Raw genomic sequence first — 21,556 nt, 5'->3', positions numbered from 1 at the left:
ATTACCTTTTTTATCGTTGCCGCGAGATTAATTACATAAATGACTTTTATTGTTTTGTGAAACATCACCATCAGAACCAGCAATCTTTATCATCGACAATAATCACCACTAAGGGTAATTACTTGTCTTTGGTAATCATTATTTATAGGAATATAAACACAGCATTGCTTCATTATAATGCCTTGCAATATGCAATTCCTTCTAAGGTTTTTGATGACATAGTCCACTAATATACCATATTCTTAACCATTAACAACAAAAATCCAAGTAAAACAGATGTAGAAAGCAAAAGTTATGGATGAAGAAAAGATGGTTGATAATTGATACAACATACAGTATTAAACCATAAATCGAGTGTTTTAGATTGCATGAACGGAACGAGTCAAAACAATTATAATGAGCTAAAACAATTCTAAAGTCTGCATGTTGGTTTATTTCTTGCCTTTTCAGCTACAGAACAAGTTACAACTTCACTCGAGAGTACAAACCACAACAAAAGTTGAAGATATAGAAGATATAGTATATATCAATGCTCCACAAGGTATATTATAATAGTATTCTCATTACACATATTCAGAGCCCATATGAAAAACGAATGGACTAACAATGAGAACCAAAAGATTCATTTGTCTTCTATAAAAACTATATCATCCATCATTAAACACCAACCAACAAACAAAATCAAGATTAAGATTTTGTTTTGAACCTTCTCTGAGCTTTAAGATCCACCACGATAACCGATATATTATCATTGCTTCCTTTTTGTAGAGCTAATGCTGAGAGGTAATCGGCTGCTGTTTGTGCTGCAGGATCCACCCCGTTATGATCTCGTTCGACTACATTCCCGCCATTCTTTTTATGCCAGATTAATATCTTTTTTCTTGCAACGTCACATGCTTCTTCATTTGACATTACATCCCATAACCCGTCACTTGCTAATATAAGAACCTCATCTTCTCGGACTCTAGGTGTGAATGTGATTTCTGGTTCTGGTATTATCCACGGTTTCAAATACTTATCACCTGAAAAATATACAAAATTGGGTTAATACAACCATAAAGGCAATATATGAAATTTTGGCACCTTCACAAGTATTGGACTCACCAATAGATCGTGACATTGCAAGCACACCAAAAACACGGTGTCCTTTCCATTGAATAACCTTGCCACCGGCTGCCTCAATTCTTGCATATTCATCTTCTCTATTCGGCTAAAAAATTAGACATTCAAGCAAAAAGTTAGATAGACATTTTTTTATTTTATTTTATGTATTTTTATTTTTATTTTTTGCTGCTTAAAATACGAATTTACTTCACTTTTTTCCCGTTTCAATCATTGCACTCTTTTACACATTTAAGTCGTTAAACTGCAACCTTTTGTCTCGCATAGATCATTAAATTTTTTTTTAATGATGACCCAAACAGGACAAATTTATTTATAGGAAGTCTGCATAATGACCTAAACGGGAAACAGCCATTTATAATGACTAAAATGTATTGAAAAATGCGCAATGACCAAAAAACGACAAAGTATAAGTACATTGGCAATTAATGCAAAAACATCGTGACGAAAGAAATGTATTTACTTTATGATCATTTGACAAAGCAATGGCTTCTTTGCCACGGTAAAGTACGGCTCGTGAATCGCCACAATTTGCAACAACAATATGTGATGAACAGATTAATGCCACCAGAGCAGTGGACCCTACGGTTTCAGGGGCTACTGGTTCAGAAGTTGCGGTCCCACCGAGTTCATCATCTACCTTCTGAAAGCAATTAGTGAAGGCTTTCTTCCAACCGATTTCTACACTATCTTTGACTGTCCCTTTGACCAATTCTTGCTTCATGACATTTAATTCCTCTTGTAAAGCAGTATGGACACGATCCCGACAGTAGTTAGCGACCTACACCGAGAAATAAATAATAATGAAGTTTTGATGAATTAGTGATATCTGTTAACATACACCTAAAAAGGGTTTCAAGAGATACCTGAGATCCTCCATGTCCATCATACACACCAAAAAAATGAGCGGTTAAATCACTCGAATTCGGATTCGCCACATGATCTGCAACAAACATCTTAATAGGAATTTTCATAAACTGAGGAACAGCAATAAGAGCATCTTCCATTTCTGGCCTTTTACCACAAACCGAATTACATCCCCAAAGCGGTAAATATTCCAACCGAAAAACACTCTCCATAACTTTACTATGATTCTTATCAGCAATTGCCATTACAGACGCTTTCAACGTATGCTCGTTCGTTGTTGCTTCCAAACTAATCACTTTCGCAACTATTTGACCATTATCTACACCCTCAATAGCCATAACAGACGCTTTCAAACTACCCGAATTCGCATTCATGGGTAACAATTCACTGCTGATTTCAACCGGTTCATCCCCAACCGACATAGTTTCATCCGCATCACTTTCTTGAATAATAATATCATCACAAACAACTCCATTTTCCGCTAACTCGTCACAGTTTCCGCTAAAATCGACATGATTTTGCAGTGTAGAGTTTTCGGTAACCGGTTTGGTTAAACTAATTGTAACGGAAACCGTAGGCAGCATCTCTTCCATTTAACCCCTTCTTCTCTAATCACAATTATCACTAACTAAACCAACAAAACCCCAAATTTTACAAGAACCCCTTAATCTTGATCACTAATGCAAGCATCAAAAACCATCAAGAACGCCAAATTACTAGATCTAATAGAGAAATTAGGGTTCTTGATTGAAAAAACAAAAACCCCAAATCGTAATTGCCCAAATAATGACAACATAAACCCTAAAAAGGTGAAGACTTTATTGAGAAATTGATCACGTGAAATCTGGGTTCCATGGATCTGAGGCAACCCGTGTCAACCAATCAACTTAATTTGGGTTTTCTTCTCATCACTGTTAAGAAACTAATGGTATAAGAAACCCTAAAAAAAGATGAAATTTTTGAGTTGTTTCAGCTGAAATCAAATAATAAGATCAAAGGTGCTTACCGATGAGTGGAAATGTTGTAAGGAAGAAATTGATGGCCGATTGGTTCAAGAGAGAGAGAGAGAGAGATTTTTAATTTCCTGGGGAATTGTTTAGATGACTACACGTATGGATGCATTTATCGACAAAATTCAGTGCATTTTGTTCGTGTTGTTGATCAAGTATTGGTGGTGGTTTTACTTTTTTAAATTTATATGTCACCTAAGTTGTGAGTCTATTACATTTTCTTTTATTTTAAAGTTTTTGTGAGATTACATGAGAGACACGTTTTGGACACCTAAATAGTCCATGTGATTGTGAAAAACACTAATGAGGTTGACTCTTAGCTGGTATAGGATGGTTGGATAAAAATGTATTTGAAGTTATGACTGTTTGTAAATATTATGAGTTCAGATAATTCTGATGTATAGGATTAATGGAAAAAGATAAGTTTAAAGTTACGATTGTATGTGGTTCAAGTTGGATTTATTAAAATTTAACTTTTGAAATACAGATAACAAAATATTCATGCCTCAAAATAAAGAAAGTTTACCAAAATAAAAGGTTATGTGGTGCTTGTAGCTGTGATGGCAAGGGTGGTGGTAGTTGCAGTGGGAGTGGTGGTGGGTGGCAACGACGAGGGGTTCGGTAGTGGTGGTCAGGTGGTGCTTGGCGGCGACGGTGGTGGCTTCGGCAATAATTATGGTCAGATGATGATATCGAGAAAGTATGGTGGAAGAGGGAATGAAATGACAAAAAAAACAGATTGTTGAGGAATGGTTTAGATATGTTTAGAGAAAACGAGGCTATTGTATAATCGATTATTATATTTCAATAACCAACTAAACATCCTCTTTTTTCATTCACCTGCAAAGTACATTCCATTCAGTCTATTATTCCTATGTATGAAATACTACCTAACAGTTTACAGCCCACTTATATAAAGTAGTTGAAGAGTAAAAACTTTTATAATTTTAATGTTAAGATAGTAATAAGTAGCAAGCTATCAAATAGAAATTACTATTAGTCTCTGCTAATAGAAATTACCATTAGAGATTTAGAGCAAAGAGATTAAGATTTAGAGGTTTTTTTTCCTTTTTTTTTTTACTTGTTTTCCATTATACTAGTATTTCTTAGTTTTATCAATATTTAACTTTGAACTTATTATAAAAAAAAAGCCAAAATAGAAAAGAGTGTGTGAGTGCTTTATATACTTTTGAGACAGGGGTGTTATAGAGAGTGTTTTTCGGTTGGAATATTTACCGTTTTGGGGATGTAGTGGTAGGAAGCCTTGGGTTCTCCATTATAGATTCAAATTCGACACCTAATTGTGTCATTTCGGGTGGATATTGGAAACGAAGGATTTGAGCTAGGCCTTGTGAGTTTGTCAGTTCGAATTCCGAACCCACCTGGGATTTAGTCACACCGAGTGTTATGACAGAGAGTTATGCTCTTGTGGCGGTATAACGACTGTCAAGAGGCATCCGACTATATGGTTTATAGGGGAACCGGTAAATGCGGTGACGTAAACACAAATAAAAAAGTAGCCGTTCTAAACAAAAAAACTTTATAGTATACTTAAAGTTAAACAAAAAACTTGAATAGTATACTTAAAGTTCTTAAATAAAGTTAAGACGTCTCAAGAACTAGGGGGTTAAAAAAGATGTATTGAGTCCCACTCTCACTTGTTATAAACACTAGGTCACTAGGGGTTTTAAGTTGGATCATGAAGTTTTCTCACATACAGTGGGTTTTCTTTTAAAGATGGTCTCTGATACTCGGAGAATGAAGATGATCGGACGAGTTAGAGACCATAAGTTATTCAAATTAGTCATTAAAAAACATAAAGTTATTAAATTATTCAAAACCGATTTAAATGGTTCTTTAAAAATCAAATTATTTTTTATTTTTTAAAAAGATTGTTATTTCAATGCTACTTTAAAAATAGATAAGACATGAACACACTCATAAGTAAAATGACAACATGAGTATAATTAGTGATTACTACTTTACTGGATGTTCTAGATTTCTAGTTTGTAATTTGTAAACGTGCTTAAAACAAACGGCCCACCGTCCAAAACCAAACTTAAACCGCATCGACCCCGGTTCCCGAAGAATCCTCTCCCTCTACAACTAACTCCGTGATTAAATTGCCACCATAGTCAATACCTTTTTCTAGTCTAATTTAAATAGCGGAATGAAAGGAACAAGAAATCTAAAAAAATCATGTTCCATAGTCTTTTTTTTTAAATTGAAAATAAACGAAAAAAAAGAAACACAGAGAAATGGAATGACCATTGATACTAATCTTGATCCTTTCAAATTGAATAGATTTAGGAAAGAAGAAGAGAGAAAATCGTTAATTTCTTTCCATATCTTCTAAGCGGGTGTTTGAGATTGTTTCTTTAAAATATTTTTTGCTTTTTGGAGAGGCAAAATGTCCAAAATGCCTCTCCAAATGCACCTAAAAGCATCAAATCGGTGCTTTTGGAGGGCATTTTGGATATTTTGCCTCTCCAATAAGCAAAAAACATTTTAAAGAAGCAATCCAAAACATGCAACTCAAGAACATGAATGCAAATTATATCTATCAAACTCAGGAACACGACTTGAAACTGTCATCCTATACAACAGGTAACTAATACAAAATTTCACAACTTTATAAAACCTTACACAAATTTTAAACTGGTTGATACGGGTTCTGAGGCTAACATCGTAGATAACGGATCCGTAAAGGAGAATCTCAAATATGTCAATCAAGACATTAGGGGCAAACCCAACGAAGGACAAAGAGTCTCTAAAGGGTTTTCAAAACACATTAGGTTTAGTCCCAAGTTGGTCATTTTGAGTGGTCAAAGAAATCTCATCAAAGACGACAACCTCATAATGGAATATTTGAGATACATTAGGCAAATTTCATGTTAGTCATGTAGGATAGAGATGCTATCTTCGAAAGGGAAAATGATCTTTGCGGCGTGGCATTTTGGCTATACAAGAGAGTCGATATGAAAGTTTCAAAGTTAAACGTGGTTAGAGTGTACAATACTAAAATGAGTGCAATCATGAGGTTTCTAGACACGTAACTAAAACAAAACAATAGTTAGTATATAATTATTTATGTAAATAGCAGTAATAATTTAGTTTCTTTTTCAGTACGATAAAGAAAAAGGCAGACAGTTTGGATACTTCACTATTTCTTTAATCTTTATTTCTTCCCAACAACAACAACCTAGATTAGATCTTCTTTGGTCGGCACTTCCAGATCGATCCGAGGTAACTTCATATCTCTCCATCTTTTATTGTTATTGCCTTTGGTTTATAGATCTTCATCACTCACTTATTATTCTTGATTAATCCATCATACTTTATGTATTTCTTGTTCTATATCCGAATTAACCTTGAATTTGTTAACATGCCCAGTAATATTTGATGGCTTTTCTTATATACTGACCTAAGTTTGTTAAACAATACACTTATTAGGTTTTTATTCCAAAATTGAGATGACTGATAACAATGTGAGTTCCGGTTCACCGCCCGAAAACCAAAACCCTGAAACGATAGATCCGAACACCACCGAGAGTGAAACATCCATTGATGCCATCGCGCAAAAGGTTCAGGACGCCATGACTCTTTCCAAAAGGCACAAGTTCTGGGAAACACAGCCGGTTGGCCAGTTTAAGGATTTAGGAAACCCCACCTTACCCGGAGGCCCCATCGAGCCACCCACGCCGTTGTCGGAAGTTAAGCAGGAACCCTATAATTTACCTGGCCCGTATGAGTGGATTACGTGTGACATGGATACCGAAGAGATGTGCTCGGAGGTTTATAATCTTCTTGCTAATAATTACGTTGAAGATGATGAAAACATGTTTAGGTTTAATTACTCGAAGGATTTTCTTCAGTGGGCGCTTCGGCCTCCCGGTTATTACAGAAGCTGGCATATTGGTGTACGGGTTAAAGCTTCGAAAAAGCTTGTAGCTTTTATAACGGGCGTGCCTGCAAGGATCAGGGCTAAAGACGCTGTTGTTAAGATGGCGGAGATTAATTTTCTTTGTGTTCATAAGAAGCTAAGGTCGAAAAGGCTTGCTCCGGTTATGATTAAAGAAGTTACTAGAAGAGTTCATCTGGAAAATATCTGGCAGGCGGCTTATACTGCGGGTGTGGTGTTACCGACGCCTATTTCCACCTGTCAATACTGGCACAGATCTTTAAACCCGAAGAAACTCATAGACATAGGGTTTTCTAGGCTCGGTGCACGAATGACTATGAGCCGAACGATTAAGCTGTACAAACTAACGGATTCACCGATCACACCCGGGTTTAGAAAAATGGAGCTTCGTGACGTTCCTGCGGTTACGCGTTTGCTTAGAGGTTACTTGAAGCAGTTCGTAGTAGCACCTGATTTGGATGAAAATGACGTGGAGCATTGGCTGCTACCTAAAGAAGACGTGGTTGACAGTTTTCTAGTCGAAAGCTCTGAAACTCATGATGTGACTGATTTTTGCAGCTTTTACACGCTTCCATCAACGGTTATTGGTAATCAGAATTACTCGACTTTAAAAGCTGCGTATTCTTACTACAACGTGTCTACAAAGACTCCGTTGCTTCAGTTGATGAATGATGCGCTTATCGTGGCTAAGAAAAAGGGTTATGATGTTTTTAATGCGTTAGATGTTATGGAAAATGAAGTTTTCTTGAAGGAGCTGAAGTTTGGGCCCGGTGATGGACAGCTTCAGTATTATTTGTATAATTACCGGTTGAATCAAGCTTTGAGACCATCAGAACTTGGGCTTGTTCTCTTGTAATCTGTGTGATGATAAAGGTTATGGAAAATGAGTTATTGTTGAAGGAGCTGAAATTTGTACAATTACCGGTTAAATTAAGCAGTGAGGCCATCATTGATCAATCTTTGTTGTCTGGTAAACTTCTTTTTTCATAAACTTGTAAGGGTTTTAGTTTTCTTGAGTTGGTATCCTGAATTCCGTTTTGCATTTTGATTTTTATGGTAGTTGGATGTGTGTTAGAACTTGATCTTGTTTCCCGGACGATAAATTATTAAGAGGAATTGTTCTTTCATCTGATGTATCTTTCTGTCTGATTGTTGCTTTGGTTGCAATTTCATAAAATATATAGCTGAAGTTGCTAAATAATTAACTGCTGTTATTTGTTATACATGTCTCACATACATGGTGAATTTTTTATAATTAATCTCATATCCGAGTACCCATCTCAAATATACTGTGTTGTTTCGGGTTTGAGTTTTCCTACCTTATCATTAGACAAACTCGTTATCAGTGGTTAATATGAGAGCTACAAACACTATATCTTACATGAACTCCGAAGTTAAGTGTGTTTAGACGAGAGTAGTATTATGGACGGTGAAAAACAAAACTTTGAGCCAGTGAGAGCAAAACAACAATATCATGGTTATGGTGAGAGTTGCTTTGCTTGTAGATCATCTTCCATGTTGCCTCCATGAACCCAGATGAGATTTCAAGTTAACATGACACGTATTTCTTTAGAAGTGAACATGCACGCATACACACACATATATATACAGAGAGGAGATATTTACAACAAAATGTAAAGACATGGTTATGCAGATATCAAACTATCTATTCCAATAGTCAAACAAGCCTTCTTACAATTCTACTACTTACAAACAACCAGCCTACCATTAACATTTGTCACTATATCCAATATGGGTTCAGTTCAAGACACAGACTCACCCCTTTGCATATTAACCAAAAGAAGAAAAAAAGTCAGGTATTATACAACTTAACTAGCGGTCGGTTCCAATGGTACCGATACAGCCCGAGGACTAAACACCGAAGACTTCTTTTGCAACCTCAACTTCAAATGTCTAATCTTCGCATCGACTCTTGCCGAAAATCCAATCTTTGTTTCTTGTCTTGCTTTCGATTTCTCTCTCCGCCACATATGCCGATCCTCGACATCTTTTTTATAGTATTTAATTTCTTGAATCACATGATGATCCATTGGATTAAATGATCTTTGAAAGGATATGTGAGCTAAATAAGGCAGATTACAGGCAACCGCCACTAACAATATGCTAAGCCAGTAAATCGGTGCCGGAGAAAGAGCTTCTAGAAAGATTTTGTACACGTTTCCCGAGATACTGGGCGAAAGCATACCGTATAGTATGAGAAAAACGTGCCATGTGACGATGCTTGACCCGATTAGAAAATGTTGGATCCATGTGAAGTGGCTCATGGTGAGAGCGATCTGGCAGTTGACTGAGTAGATGACACATGTGAACATGACGGCCCCCACCACCGCCATGTCAGCGGTTTGACCGTTTGACCGGAATGCTTGGTCGTAAAAGATTATGATGTTGAGGAAGAAGACGATCAAGGAGCAGTAGAGGCCGTTCCCCATCCACCCGAAGATTCTATACCAGTCAAAAAACAGGTTTCTTGGTCCTTGCTGATATAATGCCGGAAACTGCAGTTTTGTAATTATTCATAAAATTAATAATAAGTTTTTTATAGTATTGTTTTAGTAATAATGGAATTTCTATATAAAATGAACAAGAAAGCTTAATGTTTTTAAGATATACTTTTGTTGGCTTTTGAGATCTTTGACCATTCAACGCATACCTTAAGTTTTTTTTTTTCATTTTCACCATTTGACCCGTATAAGAGATAAATATCCAACGGACTCAACTCTTAAGTCTTAACCAATGTGGCCTGTTTTGTTTAAAGCTACTTTGCTATTTTATCCACCCGTTTGATCCATTTTCTTTTACACAATAATGAAATTCAAGATGACTAACCTGTAAGCAGATCTCAGAAGACACGTCTTGTTCAAAAACTCCAAGTGAAATTACGGGCAACGATGTAAGAACAACATTGAACAATAACATATACCAATCATCATAAACCGATTGTCCAGAAAAGCCCGTAAACGCCTCAAAGTAGAAAAGTGTTAGCCCAAAAGCAATGTTCTTGTAGAAGAAATAACATATCTGTCTTGCAGTAAAATTCAAAGTCAATCAACAATTTAATAGAGGTAAAACTACTATACACAATTTTCTCCATTTAAACATAAACTTTTGGGGTTTTTAACCTTGGTTTGACTCATTTGACCCTTTCTCGTTATAGCCAAACTTTTTATATGGTCCGTTTGAAATAAAACACAACCCAAATCAACCCACGTAGAAGCAAACAGGGTGAAATTGTCGGCTCTACAAATTAAATCTTAAACTTATGCTAAGATAGATTGGTTTGTAGCTGTACCATTTGTGCAATTCTTTTGTAGCACCAATGACCATGTACAACAAGAAGCCTTTCAAGAAACCGAAATTGTGCTATAGCAAAATCACTTGCCATCACAGCCTGCAGAAAGCCAAAAAGTTGTATAAGACTGCAAGTGACGGGTCAAAAGAAAACATAGCCCAAATCAACCCGCTTTAAGGGGTATTAATCATATATACAAACCTGCATTCCTTCAACACCACTAATACCAACACCAATATCCGCTTCTTGAATCATTCCAACATCATTTGCACCATCTCCAATTGCTAAAGTAGTTTTGCCGGTGCCTTCTTTTACTAATCTTGTAACCTAATTAAAACATTTACATGACATGTTCAGTTAAATGCAACTATACATAATGCAATTATCAACAAAAAGATATTATAATTATTATTATTATTATTACCAATGCTTTTTGCTTAGGAGAAACACGACAACAAATGACGGATGCACATATAATGGCTAAATCCAAGAAATGATGCTTCAAATCATCTTCCAATGCATAAGTTAGTGTCTTCCCATCAATAATCAATGCAAATGCAGCATGTGGATCTTTTTCCAGATTAACCATTTGAGATGCGTTGGTAATTTGCATCAATATATTCTCCTTTATAGCCTGATTAGCAACATGTAACGACACAGGTGAGTTTTTTGCTAAATATTTATCAAGCGAGAAAAACTTTAAAAAATTGGTAAATAATGGAACAAACCAAATGGGCAGAAAAGACTGAAAGTCGATTTAAATATGCTTATAACCTCTTAAGCCACTTAATTTAAGAAAAGGATATTAGTTTTTACTAATACAGTTTTTGTAATCATATTTAATACATTAGTTGTTTACAAGATTCACGAAAAAACGGGCAAGTTAATATTTGCGGATCAACACAGACTGATCCACCATAACCAATTCTGACCCAAATGGCCTGATTTGACCCGTTTACTAACTCACTCGACCCGTCCATTTTTCCATCTCTTTGTATGACCCGTTAAGAACAAGTACCGTATTCGAAGCGTGGGTCGCCATATCCACATTTGTTGTTAAACATATCTGCTTCATACCCTGCCGAAGCAAACTGCAAGCAAATCTACAAAACAACAGCCATAACCAGTAAAAATCCCACCAATAGCAAAGCTGTTAAAGTTAAGATATTTTTACAAAATTTCACAAACTCATTTAGGACTTTAAATCCTACCCTATGTTGATTGCGGTTTCCATTTTATCGCCAGTAAGAACCCACAATTTTAAACCAGCTTGCGCCAGTTTATCGATACACTGAGGCACCTATAAAAGAAAACAGTAACTAAAAGAAGAAATAAAGTAAAAAATTAAACATTGATAAGATGCTATAAAAACAATAATCAATACCCCTTGCTGAAGTTTATCCTCCACGGCGGTTGCACCAACAAGAATTAGGTCTTTTTCCATTATCTCAGATAAACGTTCAAGCATTGCATCTCTGTCACCACCAATGGAAGTTTTTGCTTTCATAAATTCATCATTCCAAGAAGAATATTCAGAAACTTCAAGCTTTCTGTAAGCAAATGCTAGTGTACGTAATCCGGCTTCTGCATATTCATTTAAATGCCTTTTGGTGGCTTCCTCAAATGATCTTCCGTTTTTGGACAAACGGTCAAAGATGATGCTGTATTGTTAGCCAACAAGTGAATTAAATTTGTTAGATTTTGGAATGCAACAGCTAGATGTGACAAATTCAAGTACTTACTTCTAATGCATAAATCTCTTTAAGTCCGTAAGTCGTTTTATTTAAATAATGAAGTTATTATTGAAATAATTATGAGTTATGTAAAATTTGTCCGACTCACTATACATTCCTGAAAATGTCAATTTTTTTGGACAAAGAGTGTTTCGGGTCAACCCAACCCACCCATTTCAAAATTTTCAAACATTTTGGACAAAAAAACAAATTTAAGGGCCTGACCTGTCTGCGCCTTTGCACAATAACAAAATCTGTCCGGTTTCATCCTGAACAATAACTGACATCCTCTTTCGTTTGCTGGTGAAATCCAAGATATTTAGAAGCTTGTACTCCCTGATTAACAATATCATGTAAGAATATCAACAGTCAACCTTATGATGACAAAAAAAAATATTCATCAAAATCAAAATCATATCAATACCTCTCAATTGGCTCGTGAGATGAGGTGTGTCTTTCACGAACAAATATACTTGATTGAGTTCTTTTGCAATACTCAAATCCAAATTCTCTTGCTGCAACAAGAAAAGCCCCTTCATCTGGTGACTCAGCTTCGTAATTATAAACTCCCGTTTCCTCATTTAGCTCGGGAATTGCTGTGTGACAAAGAGCAAGAGCCCGGAAAAACAACAAGATAACATCTTTATTGGGCTCCCGGTTCCAATTTCCATCCATTAGTCGATTATCTTCAAAACTGAACCCCTTGATTCGACTATGAGAGCCTACGCTTTTTGGTGTAGGTACGACTTCCAATTCGATTTCGGGCCCGTTTCGCGCACCGATTCTAGAAGATTCATGACCGTGCCCATCAAGATCCATAGCCATCTGGCTCGCAGCAGCAAGTTCAACTTCACTAGAACGGGCCCCATACGGGACTCCAGCAATGGAACACTTTAAGAAATCCATTTGGTTACATGTTAACGTCCCAGTTTTATCAGACAGAATTGTATCCACCATACCTAACTCCTCATTCAAATTAGATGTTCGGGCTTGAGCAGGAGTACATGTTTCTTCATCATACATGTGTATATCTTGGTTTATAAACAATGCTTGTAAAACCTTAACAAGCTCGATAGAAACATAAAGTGAAATCGGTATCAAATATCCGTAAAGAATAAGGGCAGTAATCAAATGACTAAAGCCTGACAATAAAGGTTTTTTCGGGTCATACAAACCCTGATGATCAGCAGGGATGTACCACCAATCGGGCATTTGATATTTGGTTTTGATAGCAAACCCTATTGAGCTGATTAATGAAATCAACACAAGAAGAGTAAAAAGTACGTAAATGATTTTATCCATTTGTTTCTCAATTGTGCTTCTTTTCGAAGGCGATTTAGTAGCATTTTGCATAACTTTGCTATCATGGCCCGAAAATATCACCACGCCATACACATGACCGGTGTTACGAAGCTTGGAATCTCTAAGAAGAATCTGACTAGGATCAAGCGGATACATCTGGCGATCATATTCAAAGTTTCCCACAAATGTGTACAAATTAGGGTTCGGGTCCTCACATTTGATTGTTGCTTTGAATTCTTTAAAAGATGCATCATCATCTAAAGGCAAGGTTACCTCTAGAGATCTTTTAACTTTCAAATTCGTCTCACCGTCTAAATTCATGGTTTCCACATAACATATTCCATCTTCATAACTAGACGATAAGAAGAGTAAATCTGCAGGAAAAAACTGATCTTTTTCCACCTTTACCACATCTCCAACCTCGAGTTTCATCCATGGTTTTCTAACAAACACACCGTCTCCACTATGAACCCAAACTTTCCTCATATTCACCTTCATATCCTGCATAAACCGATGCCAATTTTCCACAGCTTCTTTTGCCATACTAAGCCCAACCACAAAGATTAAAGGCGCAATCATACTGACAGGCGAGAAAGGCGAAACGGGCGTCAGAGACAAAGCCGCAGCTAACAGGAAATACAAATTAGCAACACGTCTAAACTGCTCAAAGAGCGCTTTCGGTAAGAACGTGATGACATTATACTTCGTGGTGGAAATATAATTGGTACAATATTTCAGAGGCTTTTTCCTATGAAATCCAGGTTGATTACAACAAATGTGTCTCAAAAACCCCGGCCCTTCAAACTGATGAGGCTCGTCTACATCTTCACGAGGCGGACGTATGCATCCAAATGTATACAAACTACTCCTCTTTATCCTAGCTCTTATTCTTCCACCAGCCATATTTCACAATATTCAGCAAACTTATCACATAAAAAACCCCTCTAATATAATAATCTCATAAGCCTGCTGAATTTACCATACAAAGACAATAATCAATACCTTAAATAAAAGTCAACAAACCTAAACAAGCGTTGACCAACAAATTTTACTTTAAAAATTTAATCAAACAACATGAAAGATCATATAATAACCCTTACCCACAACTCAAAAGATGCAAACACCAACAATTGAAGCATCAAATTACATAAAAATAAAAACTTTATGAAGAAATCAGCTGAATGAAGGCAGAAAGACAGGAAAAGAATATACTTTACCGAAAAATGAATCAAAGAAAGACAAACCCATTAAGAGTAATGAAGAAAGTAAACGTGTACATACCTGATAAGCATGAATAATAATATCGAAAATGTAAATGGGTATTCGATAAGATCAAAGAATGCAGTTGACTGTTGTTAAGATCGGAGGTGAATAATAATAAGAAGAAGAAGGGTTCAGGGCTTCAGGCAATTGTAATTGTAAACCCCTCATCCTCCGTCGACTGTAATAATATTAATAATTTGGGTTTATAGTTTTCAAGACTTTATGTTATGATGATTAATATTATTATTATTATTAAAAATGGATTTGACTAGGTGATCTGATTATGTATTGGTGTTTAGTGGTTTGAAAATATAAGTTTTGTGCATAAAAAGAAGTGTTTTTTTTTCTTATGAGAGAAGTTTAATTTGAAGCGGTCCAACATACTCCGACCCTCGTCGGCATGATGTGGGTCCACTCGCTTCTACGTGGCTCAAACATTGATGTGTGTGGGTCCACTTATTGTTTCTTGTCTTACTTTTTGAATTCCTTAAAATAAATTTACAAGATTATGTTAATAATAATAATATATCACCTTTTTATCAAACATTATGTTAAAATTAATTTTGCCGTCATCAAATTTTTATTGAAGCCTGACCAGTGAACTAGTAAGAAGGCTGATTGAAAATGTAGAATTTTGACTTAAGAAAGTCAAAATGAGTATTTGATTAATACTTAATAGTCTTTATATAAACTGCACTTTGATGCTTACAAGGTTATTGAATTAAAACATAAGTTAAATATTTAACTTTTCGTTGTTGAAAATTCAATCTTTATATAACATGATTTATATCTTTTCCTATTGTAATTTTTATTATTGTATTTAATGAATTAGATTGTACATAGTAATTACGAGCTTTTCAGCCACAAACTATCTCTCTTTTAACCAATTATATTAATATTATAATTTTTAGGTATCAAGTGACGCAACATAAACATAAACATAAACACCCAATCAAGCACATACGATGTCACGTAGTATAGAAAACAAAATATAACGATAAACACAACATAAGAAATTTGTATGGTTCAATTCCAGTAAAAAATCTACGTCGACATACTACATAGCTAAAGAATTTATAAGATATAGATTAGGGTTAAGTACTTGGGGAGCAAAAACAAATATGGACCCAAACCCAAAAGCCTTAAAAAAACAACACAATAATAGTTACTCTTAATTTTTTTTCCTTCTTATAGCTTTTAAAATATAATGTATATATAAAATAAATTATGAATAACATGATGTAACGTGATTATTTTTTTATCAATGTTTACAGTTTTTCAAACTTGATTCGGGTACAAGCTCTTGAAGCAAATGATAAAGTTCCTTAAAACAACTATTAATTTCAAATTATTTACCTTTGAAATGTTTTGTTTTTTTTTTCTTATAACTTTAAAACATAATGTTTTACTTAATTTCGAATAAACCACTATGATGTGTTTCTTTAATTTGTGTTTGATATAAATTTTATTTAAAATTGGATTATTAGATTTAAATAATCCAACCTTTAATGGATTGACCAATAATAATCCCATCTCCGGTATTTCCCGCTGACAGTCCCACCTTTTCAAGGTTTTTGTTTTATGATCCCCGTTAAAAATAATTAACGGGGTTAAGTTTTTTGCTGATGTGGCTAGTGACTTGGCTTTTTCATTATCCTACATGGCTTTTCTCCTTTTTTCCCCCTTTTTTTGATTACTTATTTGGAATACTCACTCTTTCTCTTATTTTTTACAACTGTAAATACTTAATCAATATTGAACCCACGATACTTAATCAATCAACCCAATTCATTTCCTAGAACAGAACCCTAATTCGAAGAACACAATCGTCAAAATCCCCAATTCGAAGAAAACGATTAACAAATTGTTGTCCATCGGAACCCTAATTCAACGAAGACGATCTACATAGCTTGCAATAAGGTATGTTCTTGAACTGTGTAAATCCTTATTATCTAAAATAAAGTTATTTATTTGCTTTAATCCTTATTCCACTTCTAAAATGATCAGAATGGATGACAAAATCAAAGTCAAAGCATGACATGGTGGGAAGCTACAACCAAATCCAAAATTGCACTATGAAGGAGGTGATAGTTATATGTTTGAGGTGGAAGTAGATAAGATGTCTTATTTTGAGCTGATGGATTATTTTATTGAGACTAAGTCTTATTCAACAAGGGACTTTGAGTTGTATTATTTGATGCCTGGAAAGAAGTTTGATGAAGGACTTATGCAATTAAAAATGATAAAGATGTCATGGACATAGTGGTCAATTTGGGGGACAAAGATGTCAGGCATATCCTCCATCTCTATGCACAAGGTAACACCAAAGCCCAAATTGAAGCCCAACCCATTAACACCAAAGCCCATCCAGAAAACCAACCTGTGAAAGGGTTTACTAAAGCTACTGTCAACAGAATTTTAACACCTACCAAACTACTCTTAGGCTCCACTAGTTGTACCCTTCCCAAACCAATCACCAATCAAGACTTCCAAAGTGAGATACAAGTTGACAATGGATCTGCATCTGAAGGAGAGGCATATGGATCTGATGATGGATCAGAGTTAGAAATTGAATAAGAGTTGAATCTAGATGATGATGAAGTTGGGACAGATGATGATGATGATGAGTGGAAGGAATCGGTTGCTGCAATAAAAGAAAGTCAAATGGCAGAAAAACAGTTGGTTGACAGGTTATTAAAAAACTTCCATAGTGAGATTCAAGTTGAAGAAGCACATAGTGATTGTAGCAGCTATGAAGACTCTAAGGGGGATGTCAACTCACCTAGAGAGAGTGAGGATGATGATATCAAGGGAAAGAAGCACAAGGTAAAAGTTCCCGTTGTTACTGAAAATACAGATTGGTCAAAGTGGGAGTGAGTAGTTGGTACAAGATTCCCAACAAGGGAAGCTATTAGAAATGCTGTTAGAAATTATGCAGTTTGTAATGGAAGAAATCTTAGAGTTATAGTAAGTGACAAGAACAGGCATGGAAGATTAGGTTTTTGTTGTGTCAAGGATTGTCCATTCAAGGTATATGCATATTTTCATCCTAGGAAGGGTTGTTTCTTGATCAAAACTGCCATTAATGAACACACTTGTCAGAGAAATATGTTGAAGAATAGACAACTTACTGTTGACTTTATAGCTGACCAGTTCCTACCAATTTTCAAAGCTAAACCACATTGGTCTGCAGAGGATATCCAGGATGCAGTTAAGGAGAAGTTTAAGGTTATAATTACTAACTGGATGGCTTATAAGAGTAACACAAATGCTCAAAGGAAATTGCATGGTTCAATGAAAGATCATTGTTGTAAGTTGGGGTCATATTTAGCAGCCTTGAAGCAAGTGAATCCAACATCTACCTTTAAACTTTTGACTGTCCCATCAGAGTATTATGGAATTGATGATGGTGTAGAGGTGTTTTTTAAGTTATTTGTTTGTTTTGATCAAGTGAAACAAGGTTTTCTAGCAGGCTGCAAAAAACTTTTATGTCTTGATGGCTTCTTTCTAAAGACATTTCTTTGTGGAATGTTATTGGCTGCAATTGGTAGAGATGCTAATGATTAGATGTATCCAGTAGCTTGGGCTATAGTAGAAGGTGAGAACAATGATAGCTGGGATTGGTTCATGACTGAGTTGAAGAAGTGCTTGGATGTAACTGATGAAGGGAAGGGTTGGACACTTGTATTTGACCAGCAAAAGGTACATTTAATGGTTTTATCTAGTCTATATCAATTTCTTATTCCTTTCAACTATATGTTCTTTCAGGGATTACTAAATGTTGTTGCCTCTGTTTGGAGTAATGCTGAGCATAGGAATTGTGCTAGGCACATATATGCAAATTGACATAAAAAATTCAAGGGTGATGAACTAAAGGAGTTATATTGGAGGGCTGCTAGAGCATATAATGAGGCTGATCACAAAATTGCACTTGAAGATATGAAGCAAGTGAAAGTTGAAGCATATGAAGCATTCATAAACCAGAATCCAAAATGCTTCTGCAGGTGTTATCTTCAAACTCATACTAAATCTGATGTTATTGTTAGCAATATGGCAGAGACATTTAATGGTTATATCATCAAGTCTAGATCAAAGCATATAATTGATATGTTAGAGGATATAAGGTTGGCAGTAATGACAAGATTAATTACCAAGAAAAATGAAATGTCTGGTAAAAAGGTTGTGGTATGCCCTAGAGTTCAAAAAAGGAATCTGGATAGAGAGAAGGACAAAGCTTATATGTGTAGTGTGTACCTATCAAGCAACACAGTGTTTCAAGTTAAGTCCTATGATGATGTATCTGTAGACATCAAGAATAGAACATGTACATGCAGAAAATGGGACTTAACTAGTATCCCATGTGTAACATTACGTAAAATTCGGGCCAAAAATGTCAAGTTTCCATAGTCAAGGGACCATTTATACCAATTTCCAAACTCCAGGGACTAAAATGAAAAATCTGTTTTCTTGTCCCATCGCGCTACGCGACAAGTCAAGAGAGACACCCATCGCGTACCGCGATGGGGTGTCTGACAGATTGTGACACGTGTGCCACATGGCACACGGTGGCAACGATTGCCGCCACGTGTCACCACGTGGCAACATGTCCGCCACGTGGACTCAGCGCTTGCCACGTGTCAACACGTGGCAGGTCTATTGTCTGACACAGCATGCCTATATCGCGGTACGCGATAGGCCTGCCAAGTGACCCATCGCGTACCGCGATGGGGTCCAAAATTTGGTTATAAATAGCGGGCCACGGGTTCAGTTGTTCCCACACCAAAATCTCACACATTTACTCTCTCTCTAACTTCTCTCACTACCTCGAAATACGTGCCATCAAACCGTCTCGATAAACGTGCCCCGAAACCTCGTAATACGTGCCATCCCCCGACGATATCATAAACAAAAAGAAGGTGCTGTCCCGACGTCCAGACAATTACCTCTAAGTGCGTGCCAAAGGTTGTTAGTGTCTCGAAAAGCGTGCCAAGTGAGAAGCAAGAGTTTACAAAGAAAGAGTGTTGATTGAGCGGTGTTCAAGTGCTGCCCAAGTGAGAAGGATATTTTAAGCCAATCAAGGTAGGCATAATGCCCGACCAAAATAATAATAAAATATTGAAAGGGCTTAATACCCTAAGTCGAAATTATTCTCGATAAACAAAGAAAGATATAACAAAGAAAATAAAGAAAAGAAAGATAAACTATATATATATAAATAAATATATATATATAAGATTATTCTTTGTTATGAAATATATTATTTAAGTATAATGAGTATACTTAAATAATAAAGAAAAGAATACGTTTCTTAAAGAAGAAGAAACGTCGGGTTTTATGAATAAACTAAAGGTTTATGAATTACTATTAAAACAAAAGATTTTAAAGTAAAAAGAGATTATGAACTAAAGGTTCATCGAGATAAATAAGACTAAAGGTCTTAAGCCGGATCGTGTATCCGACTAACAAAAGTTATACTCGTACTATAGGTGCGAGATAGCAAGAGAAGAACACACGGACGGTGTTGGAAACCGATCCCTATCAAAAGGTGAATACGCCCCACTTTTACAAACTTGTTTTCAAATAAACAAACGTGTTATGTGTAAAACTTTACATGAGGCTACGTGTCTCTAAAAACATTGTAAATAAGAGTATAAGCCTAGCCCTCAGGCTATGGTATACGTTTGTCTGGATCCTTACATATGTGGTATGCGGTGGGCACATCGCACCACGCCTGGTCACGACCTCCAGCCACGATGGGCCGAACCAAAGTATGTTCGAGTGAGAATGACCTTGTGTATATTTATGGTACCTAAGTTATGTCGAGACGCTGCGGTGTCTTGCTGAGGTGACCTAGTGTAGAGACTCAAATTTATGATGAATGTTTAACTTGATTATTCCTAAGCCAAGATGGGCCGAGGCTTACGTGGTCTCGAGGGGTAATTAAGTAAAAAAAAATATTTTAGCGTCAGCATATTCACCAGCATTCGTTGCTGACGTATTTTATTAACATTTTGCAGGTAATCAGGACTAGAGCTTGAGAAGACGAAGAAGCTCAAAGAATCCGATGGCTCGGATAAATTTGTGTAAATATTAAAACATGGTGGTTTTTGTAAACTTATAAACAACTAAAACAAATCGAGACTTTCGTCTCGTATTTTGTAATGGAAATATTTATATTATCGATCCTTATGTTTTTATAAGACTTCCGCTAATAACCATAACTCTGATTTATTTACAAATATGGTACCAACTATGGATCATACTCCTAGGCCTAGATTGGGGGTGTGACAGGTTGGTATCAGAGCCATCGATCTTAGCGAATTGGGTATCATAAAACAATACCCAAGCTTCGATTCAAGCGTAGGAAATAATTACTTGTTTATTTGAATAGGGATAAGATTGGTTGGTAACCCTTTCTTTCCTTCTCTACATTCTAAACCACCTATTAAAGATTTCGTACGATGAATTAATAAAGAATTATGACAATGAAGCAAGAAGAGCAAAGAAGTACTACAAATTCCCCAAGGACATCATGAGCAAAGATTACTTCGAGTCATTTTTCAATTTCAACGAAGGACCTAGCCAACAACCCAACATGGAACCAAGTCCTATTTATCATTTGGATAACACTCCACACGAAGTATACCAACTGCCGGGGCATTTAAGTTATCATCCGACAAGTCTGCCAATGTACCAACCATCCGAGGTACCGACGTATTATCCTTCCGAGATTCCGACTTATCAACCCATGGAGACTCCATTACATTACTCAGATCCAACATATGTGCCGCCAAATCCACATCCATCATACTATTTTCTCACCAACAAGCAAGTAAAGGAGGAACCCAATTCTCCTTCTTCCGATTGGATGCAGTGTCACTCCGACCAATGGAGGTGGCATACCGGCATTTCAACTATGGATACGTCCAATTCTCATATCAACAAAAGGGAACCATCTCACAAGCCTAAGATGAGAGTGACTATGCCATACGAGAAGATCCATATGCCAGCAATGACTGAAGAAGAG

The 21,556-nt window shown here is 36.1% G+C and overlaps 2 protein-coding genes and 1 pseudogene across 5 annotated transcripts; 1 reads left to right on the top strand and 2 right to left on the bottom strand.

Moving 5' to 3' along the window:
* Positions 1-522: 522 nt before the first annotated feature.
* Positions 523-3,054, bottom strand: LOC143530107 (protein phosphatase 2C 16-like). Of its 2 annotated transcripts, XM_077025737.1 has the most exons (5): positions 2,514-3,054; positions 1,989-2,477; positions 1,586-1,903; positions 1,105-1,210; positions 523-1,022 (listed from the first exon to the last, which is right to left on the bottom strand). In XM_077025737.1, exons 1-5 carry the CDS (start codon positions 2,580-2,582, stop codon positions 688-690), a joined length of 1,317 nt encoding a protein of 438 aa, XP_076881852.1. In that variant the 5' UTR covers positions 2,583-3,054; the 3' UTR covers positions 523-687. The 2 variants fall into 2 exon arrangements, with proteins under 2 accessions (XP_076881852.1, XP_076881850.1); XM_077025735.1 differs by having other exon boundaries at positions 1,989-3,054.
* A 3,062-nt stretch (positions 3,055-6,116) lies between these two features.
* Positions 6,117-8,095, top strand: LOC143530106 (glycylpeptide N-tetradecanoyltransferase 1 pseudogene; annotated as a pseudogene). Its single transcript, XR_013134791.1, has 2 exons — positions 6,117-6,245; positions 6,453-8,095. The product of XR_013134791.1 is annotated as a glycylpeptide N-tetradecanoyltransferase 1 pseudogene (transcript).
* Positions 8,096-8,555: 460 nt separating this feature from the next.
* On the bottom strand, positions 8,556-14,651 carry LOC143530104 (putative phospholipid-transporting ATPase 4). Of its 2 annotated transcripts, none has more exons than XM_077025733.1 (11): positions 14,367-14,651; positions 12,389-14,235; positions 12,190-12,300; positions 11,616-11,892; positions 11,443-11,531; positions 11,250-11,334; positions 10,656-10,865; positions 10,433-10,558; positions 10,232-10,330; positions 9,769-9,960; positions 8,556-9,437 (listed from the first exon to the last, which is right to left on the bottom strand). In XM_077025733.1, exons 2-11 carry the CDS (start codon positions 14,167-14,169, stop codon positions 8,751-8,753), a joined length of 3,657 nt encoding a protein of 1,218 aa, XP_076881848.1. In that variant the 5' UTR covers positions 14,170-14,235; positions 14,367-14,651; the 3' UTR covers positions 8,556-8,750. The 2 variants fall into 2 exon arrangements, with proteins under 2 accessions (XP_076881848.1, XP_076881849.1); XM_077025734.1 differs by having other exon boundaries at positions 12,389-14,232; positions 14,538-14,650.
* Positions 14,652-21,556: the final 6,905 nt, after the last annotated feature.

This window comes from Bidens hawaiensis, unplaced genomic scaffold, assembly GCF_021521415.1.
Source record: "Bidens hawaiensis isolate Kalapana, Puna unplaced genomic scaffold, B.hawaiensis_p1.1 tig00008841_1, whole genome shotgun sequence".
Lineage (NCBI taxonomy): Eukaryota > Viridiplantae > Streptophyta > Magnoliopsida > Asterales > Asteraceae > Bidens > Bidens hawaiensis.
Note: the sequence above shows the minus strand (reverse complement) of the source record. Positions and strands in the feature narration are given on the sequence as shown.